General features: G+C 41.5%; 1 protein-coding gene across 1 annotated transcript in view; it reads right to left on the bottom strand.

Annotated features, from left to right (window-relative positions):
* Window positions 1-13,233, bottom strand: part of LOC149305172 (discoidin, CUB and LCCL domain-containing protein 1-like) — a 67,974-nt gene extending 54,741 nt beyond the window's left edge. The window contains exons 1-2 of the mRNA XM_089479013.1: window positions 13,113-13,233; window positions 1,419-1,640 (exon numbers count right to left, since the gene is read on the bottom strand). Of these exons, the coding sequence (XP_089335139.1) occupies window positions 1,419-1,640; window positions 13,113-13,233 (343 nt within the window). The remainder of the gene's footprint in view (window positions 1-1,418; window positions 1,641-13,112) is intronic.
* Window positions 13,234-15,529: the final 2,296 nt, after the last annotated feature.

The raw sequence follows: 15,529 nt of genomic DNA, 5'->3' as shown, positions 1-15,529 counted from the left end.
TCTTAAAATGTGTGTGTCATTTAAACAGCATACTTCCAAAGAGACCCGAAGCAGCTTTATTTTGGCTTGTCTGTTTGGGCCCTTAGTGTCTTTTCTTCCCTGCAAAATGGTGAGTACAGTGGAGATGTCAAGAGTTGGGGGGGGGGGCATTATCTGAGACTCATATTATAGTGCTCCCATACTGACCAGATTAAATCCAGATTCTAGACATTATACCCAGTGCCCATTAGGAACATTAGCTAGGGTGGATTTTAAGTTGTATTATTATTATTATTATTATTATTATTATTATTATTATTATTTTAAGGTAAAGACAATATAACAATGATCCAAGAACATGCCCCACTACAGAGACAGGAGAAATTGAAAGATTGTGCCCTGGAGTCCAGAGAGAAATTGATCACAGGATATATTGATATAAGCAGGATATATTGATAATCGTAGGTGATTGGAAAGCAAAAGTAGGAAACTGCAGAATCAAAGATTGCTGGAGAATTTGCCCTAAGGTCAAGAAAATAAGCGGGAGAGCAGCTGATTAAATTCTGTGAGGCCAACAGTTTGTTCACGGCAAAAACATTCTTTAGATTGAAGAAGTGTGTTATAATTCATTAACATTAGACAATCTCCTCTGTGTTTATTTTTGCCTCATGATGCTCCTGCCATAACTCCTCAGATCTTCCTGACCCATGTCCACTGTAATTCAAGGAAAAAACACACAAATCATTTGCTTGGTTCCCAAAGAATTCCACTTGACCCAGAAAGCTCTTCTTTGGGGTGTGTGTGTGTGTGTGTGTGTCTGTTATGGTATCTGACATGAACTTGTGTTCAAATTCAGAGATGTATTTTTCTTTACAAAGAACATTGTTTCAGCCAGTATTTCCAAGATTCTTTCTTTTTTAAAAAGAGTTTTGAAGATTTTATTAGCATTAAATCTTTAGAACACGGGCTGTAGGCCAACTTTGCTAAAAGATATTTACATGAGAGGAATACAGGTATGGAGTTTATCGCACTGGGGCTGATTTAGACATTAAAGAGAGATTAAAGTGCATTTAAAGCATCTTGCAAATGAAGTGGAAATGATGAATAAATGCGTGAATGATTATCACATGCAATTGCGCAAATAAAGTGATATTGGAAATGCATTGTCGCTGAAATCCTGAAAGTAAAAAGATGTGCATTAATGCTTCTTTGTGACCGCTTTAATGGCGGGTTTTGTGCGACATCATGTGAAATCGTTACACGTACTTGTGCAATTTTTTCCAGGATATTCACAGGAAAAACTCCCAGTCTTCTTCGTGTGATAAACTCTTATGTATCAGTTTTACACAACATAGTAATACACATCAACTTCCATTACTGCATGGAAAATATGGTGTAAGTCTGTAATCCGTCCACCTACTAAGTCAGGATACCCTTACCAAAGCTGGAACCACTGGATGGAGACGAAAGCAGTAAGAAGCCAGATTTGCATTGTTCTGAAGCTTCAATATCCATGTCACCAAAGGTCAAACTGAACTGACTTCTGGCAGCCCCATGAATCCTCCATTCACAGAATGTGAAATTTGGGTATGTGCCAGGATAGTTCTTGGAAGTAAGTGTTCCACTGTAAGGTGTCAGCACAGAGTAGCCACAGCCATTTCCTGGAAGGCAAGGAGATAGGAGATGGAACTATCTTTAGCATTATTTTTTTTAAAAAACCATTTCACAGGAAATCATAGCACATAACTCTTACTTTTGGGTATGATTGTTCCTCGAATGCCCAACTAGTATAACTGCTGGCTGGGAGATACTTGGAATTGTGGTTCTACACAATTCTTTTTCAAATTCTAAGGTTTTAACCTGCCAGCGGAAGGACAAGGAAGGGGCCATTCTGGTCTCCCTAGGCAGGGAGTTCCACAGTCCAGAGGCTGCCACTAAAAAGGCCCTCTCTCGTGTCCTCATCACGTGCTTGTGATGGCGGTGGGATGGACAGAAGGGCCTCTCCAGAGGATGTCAGGGCCCAGGCCAGCTCATAGAGGGAGATACAGTCTGCCAAATAGCCAGGACCTGAACCATATAGGGCTCCATAGGTCATAACCAGCCCTTTCGAATTGTGTCCAGAAACAAACTGGCAGACAGTGGAGCTGTGTGGTCTCTGTTACCTACCCTACTTAACAGCCTGGCTGCAGCCCTTTGGACCAGTTGCAGTTTCTCAACATTCTTCAAAGGCAGCCCCAAGTAGTGTGTGTTACAGCAGTCCAAACAGGATGTAACCAAGACATGTACCACTGAGGGCAGATCTGGGGTTTCTAGCATGTGCACATATCCTTGGCTCTTCAGGCCCAATAACTCAACACCTTAGGGACTTAAAATAAAAGACAACATCACTCTTGCCTCCAGCATTGTCCTCAAAATTCCATGCTCAAATCTTGGAAATTCTACAACTGCTGCTGGATGTTGTTTATCACTCCTATTCCAACTGACATCACAGTGGAAGTCTGATGCTGAAACATTTTTTATTTAATATGCTTTATGGATATAAACACCTGGGATTGGAGATCAGGGTTGCTCATGAAGTTGCCCATCAACACAACACTTGAAAAGAGACTGAGCAGGCAAGATGCCTATGTGCAAACCTTCACTATGGTGAGATCAGAACTGGGGTGAGGGGCTTAATCTGTTATTGGTTTTCTAATGATGGTTGGGGATTTCCATAAAGGTACCAGGAGCCCTGGTGGCGCAGTGGTTAAATGCCTGTACTGCAGCCATTTACTCAAAACCACAAGGTTGCGAGTTCAAGACCAGCAAAAGGGCCCAAGCTCGACTCAGGCTTGCATCCTTCCGAGGTCGCTAAAATGAGTACCCAGACTGTTGGGGGCAAATTAGCTTACTTGCTAATTAGCTTACTTGCTGTTCACCGCTATGATCTTTGAAACAGCGGTATATAAATAAAACAAATTATTAAATTAATTATTACTCCCAAACAATAAGATTTCCATGCTCTCTCTGATGTGTGCATATCTCTCCCTCTCTTTCTCTCTCTGTGTTTGATGGGATTCTCATTATTAACATGGTTAGGAATTAAATTACGTAGACTGTCTTTGACAAGAAAGAACCTTTAGCCTGCTCTCAATTCCTGGAGCTATTTGATCAGTCCATCATTTTCATGTTTAGCAAAAGGCAGGTCAGTGTAATTTTCTTCAGTTGGGAGTAGGCTATTTATGGGAATTGGTTTTAGATTATGACCAGCCTATACTGCTGCTCTGATAGCCTTTAGGGCTGAAGGGCGGGGTATAAATACTATAAATAAATAAATAAATAAATAAATAAATAATACTGATTGAAGATACAGATGAATAAGATTATGTCCTGGGGTTAGAGTTTAATCAAACGTTTGGGGAAGCATAATCTACTTGGCCAACATAGTGCCCAAAGATTTTCTGCAAATCTACAAGTGGCTGGTTTATCGGCTTCCTTCTTATCTGCACAACATGGAATTTTGAGCACTCAGAGGAAAAGCAGAGCAGATAATGAGGATAAACAGCAGGAGAGACTTTAGACCAGGGGTCGGCAACCTCCGGCCCGCAGGCCGGATGCGGCCCGCAGGCGCCTTTCTGCCGGCCCCCGGTCCCTCCTGCCGCCGAAATCGCCGCCGATTTCTGCCACTCCGGCCGCCATTTTGCCCTTCAAAATGGCGGCGCCCATTAGGAGGCCCGATGCGGCCTCCGGAGCCCTGAAATGGGGCTCCAGCTGCCGCACCGGGCCCCTGGGAGGCCCAATGTGGCCTCTGGAGCCCTGAATCGGGGCTCCAGGAGCCGCACCGGGCCTCTGGGAGGCCCAATGCGGCAGCCGGAGCCCTGAAATGGAGCTCCAGCAGCCGCACCAGGCCCCTGGGAGGCCCGATGCAGCAGCCGGAGCCCTGAAACGGGGCTCCAGGAGCCGCACCGGTCCTTCAAATGGGCGCCGCCCACCTCCCTCCTGGCTCCACCCACCTCCCTGCTGGCTCCGCCCTCCCTCCTCCCTCCTATAAATGGAGGGGCGGGGGGGAAGGAGGAGGAGGCAGAGAGAGAGAGAGGGAGGGAGGGGAGGAGGAGGAGAGAGAGAGAGGGTGGGAGGGAGAGAAGAGAGAGGGAGGGAGGGGAGGAGAGAAAGAGAGAGAGAAAGGGTGGGAGGGAGAGGAAAGAGAGGGAGGGAGAGGAGGAGAGAGAGAGAGAGAAAGGGTGGGTGGGAGGGAGAGAGAGGGAGGGAGGGGAGGAGAGAGAGAGAGAGAGAGAGAAAAGGTGAGGGGGAGAGGAGAGAGAGGGAGGGAGGGGAGAAGAGAGAGAGAGAGAGGGTGGGAGTGAGAGGGAGGGAGGGAGGAAGGGAGAGAAAGAAAGTGGTTTGAGACAGTGGCATGCGTTTTTTGCTGTTTTGTGGCCTTGCCTAGTCGCTTCCATTCTTACAAATATTGCTATTATTATTATTGTTGTTATCCTTTGGTATTCTCTTTGCAAAATCCCCCCACATGGACTTGCTTGCTCTTTTCTGGGTTGAGACAGTGTGCATGCATTTTTCCTGTGTTATGGCATTGCCGGCCCTAGTAGCTTCTTGCAAATATTATTATTATTATGCGGCTCCGTCCCTGGAGGGTAGAAACTCTGCCCCTGACATGTGGCTCCGCCCCCGGATAGTGGAAGCTCCGCCCTGGCATGCGGCTCCGCCCCAGAGGGTGGAAGCTCCACCCCCATGTGCGGCTCCGCCCCCGGAGGGTGGAAGCTCCACCCCCCGGCTTCGGGCCCCCAGTTGTCTGAGGGGCAGCAACCCGGCCCCCGGCTCAAAAAGGTTGCCTACCCCTGCTTTAGACTGTTTCTGCTCTGATAGTTATTCTGGTATGGAGGATACAGTGCTGGCGGACTAGAACTGAGTTCAGGAGACACAAATTCAAATGGCTTATCAGCCTTAAAAATCATTGGTAATTAGGTTCTTTCAACCAAACCTGCACAAACCTAAACAACACAGAGTTGTTATGAAGATAAAGGGGAATATGTTTTGAAGATAAAAGGGAAACACAAGCACCTTACAGATAGATTATACACACACATGTGCATACATGTGGGCACACATAGTCCCTAGACTGTATATAGAGTTGTCTCTCGGTGTGTGTATGTGCTCTCAAGTCACCTGTCGACTTGTGGCACTCCATGAATTTCACAGAATTTTCTTAGGCAAAGAATACTCAGATATGGTTTTGCCAGATCCTTCCTTAAATAAAACTAGTAATTTGTTGTTAATAATAATGTTGTAATAGCTGCATCTCTTCTAAAACATATAGCAACCTGTGCCTTCCCAAAATAATGCAAATTAAAAACAATGACACATGCATCCCCTCAACAGAGGTGTGTTAATACGCTACACAGGACAACAAAGCCTCTCCCAACAAAAGCTGTGCTTTTAATAAACTGGCTAACTGACAGATGCTTGCTTCAGTCCTGATTACATCGTTATGTTGTCCATCAGTATATCATGGTCCTCAGTTGGATATAAATCTATCCACTCTCTATTCTACTAAGATAGGCTCATGCATCCTTAGTTAACAACACTTCTTTCCAAAAAGGAATGGGGGGAAAGGAAGAGGAGGCAGCGGTAACAGCAACATAAATTATAGGGAGTTGAAAAGAAGCTGTGATAGATTTGCAAGTTAGTAAATGAAACAGCAATTCCAAAGACTTCTTAATGCCCAAAATACTGCTACTGCTGCTGACACCACCAACAACACAGCCTAGACTCCTTTAATGAAATTGTCCACATCTCAGATTTTGAATGTTCAGTAAGTAATTACATTTTTTTCTGGACTCATTCTGCAGGAAAACACACTGCCAGGCTGGTCACCAGATTCCAGCCAATATGTTTTTTCAACAGGATGTGAGAAAGACAAAACAGAACAGATGCTGTGGGAAAAATGCACTTCCTCTTGGTGTAAGATTATGCTTGTTACCTTAAAAAATGGGGATAATTTTTCCCATAGGCACTGTGTTTCTTACTTTTTCAGATCAATCTATTGATGGGTAAATCTGTAATTGATTTGCTTCAGTTTGCAGAAGTTATTGTGAAGTCCCACGTGCAGCTTACCTCTACCCTGGCTAAATGGAAAACTTGAAAATATATTAAAACTTTTACCATAACTCCCAGAGACACACAGATACTCCATGTAGTTCCAAAAAGTAATTTATAGTCGAGTCAGTGCATAATTTATTACAGAGTTGAATCCAAGTTGAATCATTGAAGTGACTTGTATCCAAGTCAGTCGACTCAAGTCTAAATCACTGGCAAATGGTATCCTGGCTAAACTTGTGTTAATAGAATCATAGTTTCCAAGTCAAGGGAAGGAATAATCCCATCTGGAGTACTGTGCTCAGTTCTGGGCTCCTTGTTTTAAGAAGGATATAGACAAGTTGGAGTGTGTTCAAAGAACAAAACATATGAGGAAAGGTTGATGGAGCTGGGCATGTTCAGCTGGATGAAAAGAAGACTAAGTGATGGATTTGCTTCAGTTTACTCAAGGACAGACAAAAAGACAAACAGATGGGTTCTAGAACAGATCAAGCCAGAAATCTCCCTGGAAGCCAAGATGACTAAATTGAGGCTGTTGTATTTTGGCCACATCATGAGAAGGCACGGCCCACTGGAAAAAAACAATAATGCTAGGAAAGGTGGGGGGAAGTAGAAAGAGAGGAAGGCTGGATTGGATGGATTCTATTAACAAGGTTTGGGTATGAATTTACAGACCTAAGCAGAACAGTGCAGGACAGGGAGTCATAGAGATGCCTCACCTACAGGATCGCCATGGGTCAAAACTGACCAAAGGGTGGTTAAAAACAACAAACTCATTATTCCATTTCCCAAAGGGAAAAGAAGGCAAGAGGGTGCATGAAGTTTGGGTCTAAGAGCTGGTGCTCCTGGAAGACAGATCTTCAGGATGGAAAGTAATCCAGACACTTTGTCCCAGTCTTCTTCACAAGTGTGGGATGTAATGCATTACAATTTCAATTATGGTCATTACTTCTAAATTTCCTTGAAGAAGTACCACTATGGCATGGAAGTCATCCTGGGCCCCTTGAAAGCACTGCATACACTTTTCACATAAACTGTGCCAATTCAGGCAGGTTGTACAAACTAACCACAGCAACTACGAAAACAATCAAATGAAATAATTCCAATCTGAATCAATGAAGGAGTTTGGGGTATTTCTTAATTTTCATCTTTTCATATTAAATCAACACTTGCAAACTGTAAGCAGTTCAGCACCCTCTGTTTTGGACAATGCTTAAGTGGACAGCCCAGGCAGCAGACAGCCATCAGGGAAAGAATAAAGCAAATTTCTCTTGATAGGATTCTCACCTATCGTGTCAGATGTGTCCCTCAGCTAACTAGAGCTGACCAAAATTTAGTATCATTAACTGATCTGTACACTTCTGTCAGTGAATCTATAAGTTTTGAGAAACCTAGAAGATTTATCCAGCTATTAACCCTAAATTCTACAGATCCTCTTAGTGCTGCTATCCAGAAGGAGAGATTATCATTCCATAATCATCACAGCTCCACAGCAAAAGCTGAAAGATCCATATTATGTGTGTTTGCCCAGTGGATGAAGAACTGAACATGGACTATCAATGTGCAGTGGTATGCAACACAATCTCAGAGAAGTAATTACTAAAGATGTGAAGGTCCAGAGAAAATGAGGATGAAATGGGGATGAAAAGGATATATAGCCACCCAGTGTGCAGTACTCAGACCAGTGATGTAGAGTTGAGTCACTTGACTCGGACTCAAGTTGGACTCAAGTCACTTCTGAGTCTCAATTCAGCAATAAATGATGCACTGATGTGATTCACAACTTGCTTGCATCATTTACTTTCAGCATCAGGCAAGACTCGCCCTCAGAGCATGGAGTGTGAAGGGAATAGCAAATGCATTAGACTATGGGCTTGCAGCAGAAGGATCCTTCTAAAGCTTTTCAAAAGCTTTGGAAGGGTCCTCTGATGTGCAAATAGGGGCAGGTGGCCAAACAGGCCTCAACCCCTGTCTAAAGCCCATTGCTTAATGTGCTTGCTGTTCTCCCAATCTGGCTCCTGGATTTGAGATTCAACTTGAGACTTGGTTTGAGATTTGGAGTAAAAGACTTGAATACAACAGTGAATCAGACTACAGGTAGACCAGAAAGGACCCAACCCTCTTTCACATTTTGAGACTCTTAGCCACTTCTTAAAAGGAAGGTACAGAGGACAGCATTCATTAAAGCAGAGGTGGGGAAATCGTGGTCTTACAGATGTTCTTTCACTGCAACTCCCATTATCTTTAAATATCTAAAGCAATGAGTAAACTGAATGAATTATTTTTTAAAAGTAGCATTTGAAGTTCTGCACATGCCCCCATTCAGTCCATTATCCATCTCCTTCAACTGTTACAAACAGTTCATCTCTACCCGTTGCATGTAGGGCAAACGACTCTGTTGTTATCTTTACACTTGGTTCTTTAAATGTGGCTTTATTGGCCATGGGGAGAAATATTATCATCTACTGGTTGTTTTATTGTCTTGTTCTTAAAGGCAGAGCAACAGAAGCAGATTAAAAACCAGCATTTGTTGACTGCAAAAGTAAAGTCTGGTGCACACTGGTTTCTAAGGAGGCACATGTGAGAATTCAGCCTGTCAGAGTGTTTTGTTTTTTTAAATCAGATTAATAATAATAATAATAATAATAATAATAATAATATTTATTTCTACCCTGCCTCTCCAATAAGATCAAGGTGCTTTACATCAATAAAATCAATAAAATCCATGCACTACAATAAAATAAATCCCACTATCCCCTCCCTCCTTTACTTGAATTATAGCTCCTGGACCCAACATAGATGCAATTTGAAGTTGCAAATCTGTACATTTCTGGACTTGTGATATATTCCACAAAAGAAAAAAATGTGCATATGTACTACTGTGTACATAACTGAAATTTTCAAAAAGACACGTCAGGCAACAGAGCTGTGCAACTATTTACTAAACACTGACAAAATAGGTTTTTTTTGGTTTCAATGGACAAGGTACGGGCAAATTTCAAGGGGGGGGGAAACCCCGAATAGCTATGGTGGAAAAGCAAAATGTTATTACATTTTGCCTTTTGTCTTCTTTTACATCAGTGGCACTCAAACCTTTTACCCTTGGAAGCCCCCTTTACGTCTAACATGTGGAAGTGCCCCCCACTCGACATAGTAAATGAATAAAAATATTTTGTTTATTTAGTGTTTGTATTTTCATTTACACATTCATCTATGTTAATATTTTCACATTTTATAAGGCAATAACATTGTTGAAATTAGGACAGGTTTAATTAATTAAATTCAATAATTAACTCCATGAACATATAAATGTTACACATAAAAATGTTTGGGAAGTGGAGCATGGATCAGAGATTCCATGTCTTGTCCTCTCCCCAGGGTCTCACCCAGTCTTTTTAAGGAATGGTAAAATTTGACTTAATAGGTGCAGTTCTTTTTCAGTAGACATATTAGTACTACATATTATTTGGACATCTCAAGTTGGATGCAGTGGATTTTATGCATATGATAAATCTTGGCGATATATATATATATCAGTTGATGGGCAATACCTGCATAGTCAGAATTTTTTTTTAACTGTTTTAATTTTTCTCTAAAAAGTAAGCAAAACTTTCTAAGGAAACGCTGGATAAAATAAGAATTCGGAAAGAGAAAATAATAATCACAATATAACATTAGTAAAGAGTTCGGTTGTTATTAAGATACCTGAAGTAATGGAAGTCTATGTTTTTTTCTAGTCTGAGTGAAAGGTGAAAAGAGTATTGCTGGGACTGTTGTGATCGTTTATGTAAGTTTTTAAATGTCTCTATGTCATATATGTTATGTACGTTGTTTGCTATGTGTATGTTTCTTTTGTAATTGTTTTTTTACATGAAATTAAAAAAAACAATTGTGTGGAAGAACTTCAGGTGGAGTTTGTCATAGGAGTTCCACTTGTGGACATCCCCTCATCTACTCAGCCCTTAAAAAGGTAAGTGCATAGCTCACATCCTTTCCATCTGGCTACTCCAGAAGCATGGCCTTTTAATAAATGAAATGGAGCATCTCTTCCACTACCCTTTCCTTATCTCTGTGCAAAGAATGTTAATGCATCCTAACTGATCTTTAAAAAGTGATCTTAGAAATCAAAAGAGGGGTCAGTGCTTTAACCAGACAGTAGGGTCAGTAGGAGGGATTGCACAGTCGTTTGAGTGTTGGACTACCACTCTGGAGACCAGGGTTTGATTCCCAGCTTGGACACGAAACCCACTGGGTGACCTTGGGCAAGTCACACTCTCTCAGCCTCAGGGGAAGGCAATAACAAACCTCCTCTGAACAACTCTTGCCAAGCAAACCTCTTTATAAGGTCACCTTAGGGTTGCCATAAGTCAGAAACAACTTGAAGGCACACAACAACAAGGGAGGGCATGGAGGTGTTTTATTTATTACAAGGATACCTTTCTGCCAAGGAATTTAAAGCATTACACAGTGGCTTAAAACTAATTGTTAGTTCCAGCGAAAGCAGACCCACTGAATCCATTGCTGAATGGTAAATCAGCACTTGTTTAAATTCCATATCTTCAAAGGATCTATTCTTGTAGAGACTAGCAATTTAATTTAGGCCTCAGATCTTTCCCCATCCTAATTTATTCTCACAACTCCATTATGGATTTAGGATGAGAGATGCTGGCTATTTTATTGTCACTCCAGTGAACTTAATGGCTGAGCAGACAATTAAAACCTCTATAATTATCTACAGATGTGGTCAGGACTTGATTTCCATTGGTTTTAAGAGGGCATCCTGTACAGTATGTCTTCTGAAATAAGTCCTAATGATCTGGAGGGAACTAACTTTCAAGTAAATCTACTCAGGATGGCAGACTTCTTTTAAAATCCATCTAAAATAGGGTTCCATTATAATACATGCCTGAAGAGTGTTTTCCCTTCAAGTAGCTTCAGGGCTCAACAAAAGTGGGATGCAGTGAGATACTAGATACTTCCTTTAATAGTGTGCGCTCCAAAATAAAAATGGGGAAACCTCTGGTTTGCAGGACCTACTTTCTTTGTCTGGGATTTCTTTTCTACCAAATTTCCAAGATCCACCAATGGGAACACAGGCAAAAGGGTAGCCCATGTGAATAGATTCATGCTTAAGGCTAAATCCAATGTTACAGCCAGAATAAACCCACTTAAAAGAATGAGATGATTTGCCACTTACTAAGTCCCATTGATGTCAGTACCTCTAGGCTTGATCAGACTAAAATGAGATGTTGTCACATCCCTTGAACTCAGCTTCAACTCATGGCCACACTATCCTATGGGTTTCTTTGTAAAATTTATTCAGAGGAGGTCTGAGAAAGCGCAACTCACCCAAGTTTTATCTTGTGAGTCACCTTGAGTGCCTTTTTGGCAGAAAGGAGGCATTAAAATGAAATAAAAAATAAATAAATAAAATCACTTAGTGGCTATGAGGATATTCAAACTCTGGTTCTACTGAGTCCTAGTCCACCACTCAAGCCATAGTGTGACACTGCTCTTAAAATGGGATGTAGCCTTTATAAATTCAAAAAAGGCATGTCTGAATTCATTTAATGGTGACCCTTCAAGTTGTTTGTCTTCTGGTGACTCTAGGGTGACGGGGTTACTTTGGCAAGATTTATTCTGAGAGAGTTTGCCCTTGCCCCCCCTTGGAGGCTGAGAGAATGTGACTTGTCCAAGGTCACCCAATGGGTTTCCATGGCCGAGTAGGGTTGTAGTCCAATGCTCAGATCACTACACCACACTTAGGTACTGATTTTTGTTGTTGCTTGGCTTCAAGTTGTTTCCGACTCAGGATGCCCCTAAGGCAACCCTATCATGGTGTTTTCTGGGGGTGAGAGTGTGTGACATGCCAAAAGTCCCCCAGTGGGCTTCTATGGTCAAGCCTGGATTTGAAATCTGTTCTCCAGAATCAAAGTCCAACATTAGAAGCACTTGCTGTGTGCCTTTAAGTCATTTCCAACTTATGGCGAGTTGGACGTTTTCTTGGCAAGGGTTTTCTTGGCATGTTTCTAAAGAGGGGGTTTGCCGCTGCCATCCTCTGAGACCGAGAGAGTGTGACTTGCCCAAGGTCATCCAGAGGTTTCTCATAGCTGAGCGGGCTTTCGAACCCTGGTCTCCAGGGTCATAGTCCAATGCTCAAGCCACTACACCACACTGGCTCTCACTCAAAGCACTTTCTTCTTGTTGTGTGCCTTCAAGCGTTTTCCAACTTATGCAGACCCCATCACAGAGTTTTCTGGGCAGGTTTCCTCAGAGGGAGTTTGCCATTACTGTCCCCTGAGGCTGAGAGAGCGTGACATGGTCACCCAGTGGGTTTCAAAGCAGCATCACACCAGGCTCAACCAAACCCCAGTTTCTATTGCAGAAAAATCAGCTCCTGGAATCAATTCCAGTTGAAGGAAAGGGACTTTTTAGTAGTGGCAGTTGTTCAAAAAGAGCCAACATTGTGTAGAGGTCTGAGTATCAGACTACGCCTCTGGAGACCAGGGTTCAAATCATCCCAGCTTGGCCACAGAAACCCACTTGAGTGACCTTAGCCAAGTCACACTCTCTCAGCCTCAGAGGAGAAATTTTGCCAAGCAAAGCCCAGGATAGGATTGCCTTAGGAAATGACTGGGAGGCACACAAGTACAGTGGTTCAGGAGTTTGTGAACCAGAAATCCTCCCTGATGGAGACCCCAATGCCACTTAGCAGCCCATCCTTTCCAGGGTGACCAGATGTCCTCACAGCAAAGGAGGACAAGGCACCATAAAATGTAGGACACTGGCGGTGAAATGGAGGGCACAGCCAGAGGAAAAGCTCCAAACATTCATAGGAATCTTCATGCATGTTCCTTAGCCCTGTTCAAAATGGAGGACCTTCTGGAATTCCTTCTGGACAGAAGGCTGAAATGGAAGACATCTCCTAGAGAAGGAGGACCTCTGGTGACCCTGATCTTGCCTGATCGTTTTGGAGATCCATCCCTTGCTCAAGGATCTGCACCTAGTCTTGCTCAGTTTGCTTGGTCCTTGCTTCTCCTTACCTTTCTGGTCGATGGCCGGCGAGGAATGCAGGTAAGGCAGCAGCAGATGGAGAAGCAAGAAGACTCCGGAGCGCATCCTGGAAGAAGGAGAAGAAGGAGAAAGAGAGGCTTCAGCAAGCATTCAGAGCCACCCAGGCAGCAGAGCCCCCAAAGAGACCCATCCCACTCGCTTCCCGATTGGCTGGAAGATGCCAAGCCCCCCTGGCTGCCTGGAAGAACTGCCCAGAGCTCTGCTGCATCAGGACCAACTCAAACAAATGGCAGTGCTTGCTTGCCCATAGGGAAACATTGGAGGATTCTGGCCATAGGGAATCATTGGAGAATGCTTGCCCATAGGCAAACATTGGAGGAGACTTGCCCATAAGGCTACATAGGAAACTACTTGCCCATAGGGATACATAGGATAATACATGGCCATAGAGAAACATTGGAGGATACTTGCACACAAGGATACATAGGGTAATACAGCACTTGCCCATAGGGAAACACTGGAGACTATTTGTCCATAGGGAAACATAGGGTAATACTTGCCCATAAGGAAACGTTGGAGAATACTTGCTCATATAATTTTACTGTTAAGGGGAAAATGCAGCTCCCTATGGGAAAAAAATCATAACATCATAATGTGATGAAAATAGTCTTCATTAAATGTAGCTACATTTACATCCTTCATGTCTTCTTATCACAGTCTGACACAGCTTTGTTCATAAACTTCTGCAATGTATTCTTGTTCATTTTGAGTCACTTCTAATATTTCTGGTCTGTCAGTGGAAATACAACGATCAGGGTAAAAGTAACATTTCATCATATTTTACTTGCTTCTCATGTAGCTGGTAGTTCCAGTTCTTCAACTGACCAATTTATGAGTATTCACAGGATCAGGACACCAATTTCCATTTGGAACAGAACTGGAATAGTTACAGTTATGATTTTAAAAACAACTCTCTAGTTACACAAAAGTAATTACAATTATTGCTTTACATTACTTAAAAAAAACACCAGTACCACAACGATATAACTTGCTGGTACAAAACACATCTGAGGCCATACATCACCTTAATTTCAAAACCGATTACAGTTACAGTTATAAGAGTGTAGTTATGATTAAGTTATATTTGCAATATATGTGTTATGTCTTAGTAACATGTGTTAATTATATGTGTTATGTCTTAGCTGTTGGAAAAAAGTAATTTACCAGTATAAGATAATTTCTTATTTATATGTACTTACTTCTTCAATGTCAATGTCTAGCCCTGAAGAACCTGACATTCCCTGATTTATTTTTTAAGCCAGAGGTTTTTACTAACATTTAAGATGCGATATGTTCTTTGGTGCCATCAGGTGGTTATGAAACGGATTTTGTCAAAGCCTGATGAAGAAATTGGAGAACTTTCACAATCCATTGTAATGTTTAGCTGGGCCGAATACAAGAATTATATAACTGTGAATTTTGGAAATTTAAAAAATTTATATATGATGAATTTTATCATATTGCAGGCTGTTCAATTAGAGCAGGAGTCGAAAGAAAGTGCATTTGCTTCTACTGATACTGAATTCATTCATTGCCACCAACACAAATTATCAACATTTATTTAATTATCATTATTTAATTCATCATCCAAAATATTCGTATTCCAAGGCAGATCATAGGATTTACACAGAATGACATGGAGGATCCCATTGTTGACTCTGTGGGCATATTTTATTTATGCCATTTTTGTCATTTTTTAAAAAAGTTATAATTTTAAATTTATTAACATTCAAAAGGGATCTCAGTCACATACATGAATGTTGCAGTATAACAAAAACAGGAAAATAAAAATATGAAAGGGGGGAAATAACTTTGATTGCAAGTTTCTATTAAAGTTGACCAAATGTCCAAATATAAGTCTATTCATAAATTTTGTCTATACATCATTCTTTCACATGTTGCAAGCGCCATTAGATCTTCTGCCCATTAGGTCACAGGCTGAGAAAAATTATCTTTCCAGTTATGAAGTGTTAATCTTTTGGCAGTCAAAATAACACACACAAAAACCAATTTTTGTTGGCCATTTCTAAGAAATAGGTAAATATTTTTTAAAAGGACATTCCTGAATATTAAAGAAATTTCCAAAACCTAATTTACTTATATGATTACTTCCTCTCACAATGTCTCTTCTATGGGACAACTCCAAAACATATACATTAAGGAAACATTAACAATAGTACATCTCCAACCATTTGCTGATTTAGAAAGCTCTTTTTGAATAGACGTTGTAGAAAGCAATATAGCCAAAAGAGCAATTTCTGTTGTATAAGATATAGTAAGAGATCTATAGCCACACTAGTTGTAACCAATAGCCATTGATTACTCAGAATTGGATATTTCGATGCCCTTTTGCATTCTTGTTGTAAACCTCACATCATATTTATTT

This window comes from Sceloporus occidentalis, unplaced genomic scaffold (assembly GCF_023333645.1).
Source record: "Sceloporus occidentalis isolate IW3139 unplaced genomic scaffold, rSceOcc1.0.p SCAF_13, whole genome shotgun sequence".
NCBI lineage: Eukaryota > Metazoa > Chordata > Lepidosauria > Squamata > Phrynosomatidae > Sceloporus > Sceloporus occidentalis.
Note: the sequence above shows the minus strand (reverse complement) of the source record. Positions and strands in the feature narration are given on the sequence as shown.